The sequence below is a fragment of the Paramacrobiotus metropolitanus genome, unplaced genomic scaffold (assembly GCF_019649055.1).
Source record: "Paramacrobiotus metropolitanus isolate TYO unplaced genomic scaffold, Prichtersi_v1.0 Parri_scaffold0000031, whole genome shotgun sequence".
NCBI lineage: Eukaryota > Metazoa > Tardigrada > Eutardigrada > Parachela > Macrobiotidae > Paramacrobiotus > Paramacrobiotus metropolitanus.
The window spans coordinates 35,848-43,962 of NW_026570251.1; the positions used below are offsets into that span (position 1 = coordinate 35,848).

The following is an 8,115-nucleotide window of genomic DNA, read 5'->3' on the forward strand; positions in this document are numbered from 1 at the left end:
CAGTCGACTTTTGAATTCAAAGTTTTTCCTTTGTTTCTTGAATAGCTCTGTTCAGAGAGAGCGTAGACAAGATCGCAATACACCATTGTGTAGCCAAACCCTTTGCGCATGCAGTCAGAACAATGGAAACAATGATCTTCCAGTTGTTTTTAACCTATTCATGTTTTCCCAGACCCACTTTCATCTCATAGTGATCCCCTTAAAGCGGAGAAATTTTCTCATTCGTTTCCCGTCTGTTTCTTTATTCCAGATCAGTTTTCTAATAATTTAAATTTCGTGTACCTGCTGCACAGGGACTCCGTAACTTATTAGAAGTTGCTCTCTGTTATCTTCTTTGTCATCCTGAGCTTTTTGAGCTATAGAGTGAGACGCGGACTATCCGATAACAGTTTACCTGTATTTGAAATCCCTATCCCTATTTCAATACAAACACCACTGGTCACTGATGCCCTTTATATCCCAGCCAACAATTAGCACTAACAGCAACTGCACTACTTCCTATCGCTGTTCTTTTTTACTATTGCTTTGACCACAGAACACATCCAAACACTTTTAATTAAGGTGGCGGCTACTCGCCCGGGAGTCCCGGGCGAATAGCCGTTTGGCTTCTCGCCCGGAGTCCCGGGCGAATAGCCATTTCGTTTAAGTAAATAAGAACAGAAGCATTTGATTGTGTTTCCTTCTTCGCTTTTAACACTTTTTGAAAAACAAGAAGTCTTACGCGAAATTCTTGCATGCTTAACTAGCTGCTCCGCGAGCGCCGCAGCTCGGCGTCGCCTGCGACCCCGCCTTCCAGTATGCTATATAGCTAACTGAAAAACTGATTTGTTCTTTTTTACTTAAGAATGCAGCATTCGACCTTATATATTGCAGTTCGCGTCGCGCGACACATTCAATTCCACCCCACCCGTTTTTAAACAGAACCTGATTTAGCTTGTACAGAAGCTGGATTTGCAATAATATTTATCGGGTATATCAGACGTTCTTTAATCCAAACACCACGTAACATGCGAAGCAAACAGCTTGCTTTTCTTTGAAGCCAATCTTAAATATTCCAAGTTGCCCCGTTTAACAATTGGCTTTCTCGAACACCACCTTGCCTTATCTATTGAAGAGAAAAATAGCAAACTTGCCTCAAAACGCAGGTCCTGTACGACCTTTAATAAGTATCATGATACGAGTACAAACTATGTACCAAAACGAAACAGCATTTATAACAGAAACACTTCCTCTATGCTATCTTGATCGGGGATCGTACCCATTACACAAATAGCGTTTCCCCGTTGTATTTGCATGGATATTCGCTGCTTAAAAAACTCTTTCGCCCGCTTCTGGCCAGTGGAAGTCGCAATACCGTTTCCAACCATTTCCACTAGCTTTTTAGTTCCGTCCCCATAAGGTCCGTAAATTTCGATGGCTGCAGCAACGAAATCGTACCTTGGTTGCAGCCAGGCATGCTTCGCTAGCTTTCCCCTTTCCGCGAGTTCGGCTGCCGCGCCGACATTTACGGAAGTGCGGTCGATATATGAGGCCGCCAGCGTGTCCACACAGGTAACATCCACCGCCAACGGTTTTCCGCGCTTCCACGGAATAAGGGTGATCACATCTGGCCTTTTCTTATCTTTCACGGATAGACCTTTTGGCTCCATTCTCGAAGGGAAACCGGCTGACTTCAAGCCTCGAGTGAATTCCGCGCTGATTCCGTCATGTCGTGGAAGTCTTCCGGCAGACCGCTTACAGCGAAGTCCGTGCCGGCCCAGCTCGTCGACCAGCCCACCACAAACGCACACATGTGGAGTAACGATCGGTGCTCCCAGACGTAGCGCAACACTTATGCGAAAAGTGTTGTCTTCCAACAGATTACCGAGGCAAGCAGCCGGTAATGCATGGATCCACACGCCTGCTTCCGGGACTGATACCGCCTTGAGATGCGCGACTTCTTCCTGTGAAGTCCGTAGTGCGGTTAGCCTCGAAAATGTCTGCAGGGTTGTAGGGATGTCCCAAGCTTTCTGGACGTGTCGGAAAGACTCCGTCGGAAGTTCGTCAGTGTCGGCCTCTAACTTCCAGGCTCGCGTGGCGGTGGTGACATCCGTTGCTGTCAGTGTCGGGCATAATCTGGGAATTAGTTGGTGCAACGAAGAAGCCGATGCCAAGTAGGCAGAGGAAGCTAGCTTCTCGGTGCGTCTGATTCCCAAACCACCGAAACGAACAGGAAGGGACGCCTGGAGCCATGTTGGGTGGTCCATCCTAACATTGGTAATTGTTTCGACCGCCTCGCGAAATACCTGGTCGAGTCTGTATAGCTCTTGTGGAAACATCCATGCGAGAGAGGTGCGCAATATGTGAACAATTTTCGGCACTCCTAGGCAATTCTTCAACAGGAATAGCGCTTGGTGTTTAGGAATTAGCTGCAAGCGGCCGCACATAACACCGAGCTGGCTGATTTTCTCGTTGCTCATCGGGATGACGGCGGCTGGTAGAAGAGGGGAGCCGAGCAAGTTCAGTTTATCGGCTGATACAATGGCTATCCCAGGGAACAAATTGGTGAAGTCGTAAGCGGCCGATGTACGCTGTGCTTCCGTGCCACCGCACAAAAAAACTTCGCACTTCGCAATATTTACTTCCAGGCCAATCGTTCTGGCTTCCTCTCTCAGCAGCAGGAAATTACGAATCACTTCCGATGGCGATCCTCTTAGCGTACCATCATCCATATACCACGCGTTCAGGTAAGTGTTCAGTTTGTTGACAATAAACTGCAGTACCAAGCAAAACAAAACTGGTCCGAGAGGATCCCCTTGTTGCACGCCAGACTGAGAGGAAATGACTGCATCTCCTAGGAATAGTGAGGAATGTGCACCGTAACACATTTTTATAAAGGCATAGTATTCCGGGATGATGTCGGCTGTTATCCGGAGTACTTCTTCGCGTGACACGCAGTTAAAAGCGTTGGTGAAATCAATTTTGAGAAGGGCCTTAACGTCACTGCTGTATTGAAGGAGAAAGTCTCTGGTTCCGTGAATAATTCCTTCAACTCCCCTCTTCACTCCTGAGCCAAGTTGGTGCGGTTGGAGAATCTCCAATGTTACTGTCCGAATTCGGATATCCACCGCCTTGGCAGCAATGCGACGGTATACATTTCCAACGCAATTGGACGCAGACCTCCGTCCTTTTTCCGTAGGGCAACGAGTCGAGCGCCACAGAGCAAGGGAATAACATCCTTGGGTACTTTGCCAGCTAAGACGAGATTGTGCAGGTCCGTCAGGGCGTCACACAAATCAGATGCGGCGTCATCCATTTTAGCGCCGATTAGGTCCAACAAATGTTGTGGGCGCAGGTAGTCTAAACCTCCTGCGCTGCCACGTGGCATCGCCTCTAGGACGGACAGAACCTCAGCGGGAGTAAGCGGGACTAAAGTAGCGTCTGTGGGATCGGTGGGGAGTGTGGGTAGCGGAGCTGCTGGATGCTTAAGTTTCATGGACTCTATCACAGTCGGAGTGGGCTCAGCTACAGAGTCTGTTGAAAGCAGGGTACGTACCGCTCCGCTGACGTTAAAATCGTCAATTTGAATCCCCACGCGGCGGGTAATCTCGTCATCGGGAGTAGCGTGCCGAGGCTTGCCATGAGCTGCGGATTCTTCCCCGACGAGTTCGCCGTTCTCGAATTTGGCGATCTAGTCACGGATATGGGTGGTGATCGAGGTTTTCCGTGACTTTTTATTAGCGCCTGGAAGGGAGAGAATCGCTGCGGGTGCGGATAGCAGCTTCAGCCAAGAGGAGGAATCATTGGCAGATACGGCGCTCCGCATTAGCTTTGTCAGAGTTATCGCAACGGAGGCGCGTGCTGCTTTCGGGATTCGCCGCATAACTTTCCTCCTAGCTGAGATGAAGGGGGGGCGAGATATCCCAGCTGCATTCGAAGGGGAACTGTGTGCTTGATTCTGGGCTTGCGGAGGACCAACTGCACGCCCAAGTCTCTGCGCTTGGCGGTCGAGGCAGTTCCCACTGCCTAGATGACTGCCTTGCCGCTTACAGATAACCTGACAGTCGGGGCAGGTCCACGTCATTGCAGCTCTAGGGTGAGAACCTCACGGCAGAATCAGGAGTATGGAACCCAAAAGAAAGGAACTTACAGTGTACAGCACGGTGGGGTCCTGATAACTACGGGACAAGCTGCCACGACAGCCTCCGAAAGGATTCCGGAGAAATCCTTCGAACTAGGTCCCGTAGCCACCCATCATACACGGATGAGGGAAATTAATCATCCGGGGGCAATTGCAGAACCCAAAATCATGAAAAACATTTTGTATGTGGTATGTGGTTTTGTATGTTTTTTGGCTACAATAATTTACATCTTCCTGTTGTTAGAGAACTGACTAAAAGGCGCATCTTTGTACTTTGCTAAGCTCGAACTCGGAGTAATGCCAATAACACAATACCATGTGACGAGAAAATATAGGAGTACGTAATTTAGAGGCAATCCAATGCTGCCAAACGCAGGCAGTTCTGCAATAAAGGCAATCGCGCCCTCCCGGGAAGGCACATTACAGCGTAGTTAAGCAAAACCACTGCGGGGGGTCAGGTACGTTCTTAAAATTAGACTTTAGAGTTTAGAACCGTCCCACAGTCGCAGAATCATCGCGGTCATTTTGTCTTCTTTCTTTCGTTTTATTGTTTTTCACAAAACTAAATTTTGATGATAAACATACGTACATTAAGAAGATGGAATATTATTTGTTATGGAACGTTAAGTTCCATCCAGCTGCAGCGAAACTGCCAAAAAGCGTGTTGGCTGTTGAGACAGTGATGGGGTGGTCGGTTTAGCAGCGGTGCGTTCTTAGCTTTTCCCATAGACTTTGTATGTTAACGTTTTTGAAAGTATCCTTTCAAACCTTTTTTTTTCTTCAAAAACTGATTTCTGATGGCAAATCTACACTTTAAGGGCTATCGAACGATGCATAGTTACAGAAGTTTTGATCAGTGCGTCTAACTGACGGACTCAACAAAGATTAAGGCCTACGCGATTATTATATAGAGAATCAGAGATAATAATTATCTGAAGAGCGCATTTCAGTGATCCCCTGTATTGCTGGTGCCATCCGCCTTGAGCGTAACGTTACGGCAAGACATACGCCTAATTCTGGCGCGGTACATAAGCACCATGTTTAGCCACAACGTCAAACTCCAACCGGCTGACGGCAGCAAGTACAGGGAGTGCTGAAAAGCGCTACCGACATCCCCTCGCATACCAGTACTAAAATTATGTGCACTAAACATGGCTTATTGCGGAACAGGTACGGTAGAGTGAACTGTCGGTAAAACATTGCCACCGATTAGATCGCAGCTTACTGTGAATCCAGCAAAAAACGACCTATGCCACCACGATTGAAAATATCGATTGTCCCGTAAAGTGAAGGAGGTCGCCATTACTTGTTCTGTTAAGCCGTTCGATAACTGATGAAGGCACAGCAGATGATCCAAACGTAGCTACTTTTAGTTTATTATCCTGTGATATTCCGTGGGTACTGCCAAATCTGGTGAAATGTTGCCGGTCAAATATGCATGGAATATTATCTTTTCAAGTCTTATCGTCACAGTTTCCGAAGTAAGCTTTTAAAATTTCGATTTTCGAATGTTTTTGAACTTTGTTTTACTGTTCCACCGTGCATGAAAGATTGATATTCATAGTTAACTGTTCTAAAATTTCTATCGTTAGACTTGCAAGATTTTTGCGTACTCCCGCTACAATTATTATGTTGAATGCTATTAAATTTATACATGACTAAATTACGAGCAGTATACCAACGTGCCACGCTCGCGTGCACATAATTATGTCTCTGCCCAAACTTTGTACCACTTGCAACATGTGATGACAGGGTCGACGCATAGAGCTTGAAGAAAAACCTGCAATAGTACAGTAGCGCTATAACTTATATCAAGAACTTACTATATGTAGAAGGACTGGGAACCGACCGTGCAACGGTCGACTACGTCCTCACTGTCGCATACAGTATGCACTGCTATGCTATTGCTGACTATAGGTCCACAGATTTTCTTGTCCTTTTTGAAAGATATTTCTCCGTTCCTTTCTCCTCTACAGCTTTCTGATATTTTAACAGATCATATTACATTTAGAACGTTGCGGAATGTCTGCCGAAGCACAAGCGGAGGAAGTACTGCCTCCGCCCCGAAGAAACATTCAATACGTTTTCTTAGCGCGATAATCCGACCGATGGCTATCTAAATCAAATTAACCGTCAAAGCTGTTGAAATTCTGACACACTGTTTATCGTTGTAGAGCGCTCAGGGGCGTTTAGCGGTTCAGTACAGTGATGCTGCGGTGGATCATTTCCTCCAGCCAGGACTATCACTAAATAGCCGCGAGCGTTACGCGGCCCAGTCAGTGCATACCCCGGTGAAAGTCCCAAATTGGACACCGGCGACCGCACCCTATCACGTCGCTCCCGGGTCCGGTAACGGCCCGGCACGTTGGCGAGGGCAGCATGTGTACACTCCGCGGAGCTCGTGCATCCAACCAACACCGACCAGCCGTTCCACGACCACAGCACCCTCTGCCTGTCACGCCAGCACCGTCTGGCGACGAATTACCGAGACGCTGACGACCTGCTCACCCACGGTCTGCATGCCATCCTGCCTGAGTATCTCAACGTCTCTCCTGCAAACTGTTGTCAATACCATGTGTGTCCTTACGACGCAGACGACCTACACGACGAAGACACTCGAAGTGACATACATCGGTCCCGACCAGTCGCAATCCGTAAGTGAGAAGACAGTGGTCGGTTCGTCGTCGGCCACATCAGCATGCAGGAATATTGGCATCCAGACGCCGGCGCTGGGCAGCGGTGTGACACTGTCGAGCAATGGTAACCCGTGTTACGCCATAACCGTGACACCCACCGTGGTGCAGAGCGACACCTGCACGCTGGATGTGGGCGTGACCTCCTATGGCCAGGGCATCGGGACTGCCCCTAATGGTAGACCGTCCGTTGATGCTAACACAGATGCACAATTGGATCCCGTTACCACCAGCGAGACGACTTGCACTTTCTAGTAATGATGTGTCAGCAAACATGATCAGTCAAACTGTGCTGGATTTGGCTCAATGGTACTCTACTTTGCTTTACTGATTTTGTCGATCGTGAGTTGCTGCGACCCTGTTGTCTGTATTGCTCGTTCGGCGGCCTTCCGTGCAATGTCGTGCCTAATGGCTAAGTACGAATGTGTAAAAAACATGAATATGAACTTAGAGAGATGACCACTTTATATCCGTGTTCGTCGGTTACTGTCAGCGAGTATAACTAAGAATCACGCGCCTTCTAAAGCTTCTAATACATAAAATATGTACTGTTATTGGTAAATTTTGCAGTTTGGTATCAAGCTCGGTTTGGTGTGTTTCCGCTGAGCACAGGCGATATCTGTCTACTAAACAAATGGTGCTCGTGGTGTAAGTTATGTGCTTGGAGAGGCTGTCAAACGTTATGAAAATGGAGTCGCAAAAAATCGCGTTCGGCCAAAACTCCTGCCAGTCGATACGGAGTTCCGACTGATAATATCCCCCCACAGTCGACGGGCGCGCCGACAGCGTTGACGAAGGGGCTGTATCAAGCAAAACAATGATCTTTTTCAAGAGCTCCAACGGTAGCCGTAACACGCGTAATGATCGCATGCGGCGCTTCCTTAACGAAGCAGTCCATTCTTGGACTGCCGCACTGAGAAACACGGACATAATCCGGGGCGCTACCTTGACTAATTGTGCAGGTCTACGATTATGGTTTTGATAATTCGGCATGCAACTGCGATGCGCTTTAAAAATGGGCAATGTTTTTAGCAAATACGGTGTAGTTCCAATTATAAGGAATTTACACATATATCTTTACTGAGTTTACTCGTAAATCCTAATGAATTATTGCAAAGATTTTATTATTGCGAAGATGTACCATAAAAATGAACGAAGGCAGTTTTCCTTTTAAACTTAAGATTATTTAACTGCTTATTTTTACGGCTAGTCAAAATGACGCGTGCTAACGGTATATTGTTTTTTTAAGAATGTTTGTCATGATCTAGCAACGAAGACGGATCTAACCAAATGGGCGATGGA

At 47.3% G+C, this 8,115-nt stretch overlaps 1 protein-coding gene across 1 annotated transcript; it reads left to right on the forward strand.

Annotated features, from left to right (window-relative positions):
- Positions 1-5,375: 5,375 nt before the first annotated feature.
- On the forward strand, positions 5,376-7,337 carry LOC129588829 (uncharacterized). Its single transcript, XM_055483222.1, has 2 exons — positions 5,376-5,601; positions 6,295-7,337. Exons 1-2 carry the CDS (start codon positions 5,539-5,541, stop codon positions 7,066-7,068), a joined length of 837 nt encoding a protein of 278 aa, XP_055339197.1. The 5' UTR covers positions 5,376-5,538; the 3' UTR covers positions 7,069-7,337.
- The last annotated feature ends 778 nt before the right edge of the window (positions 7,338-8,115 follow it).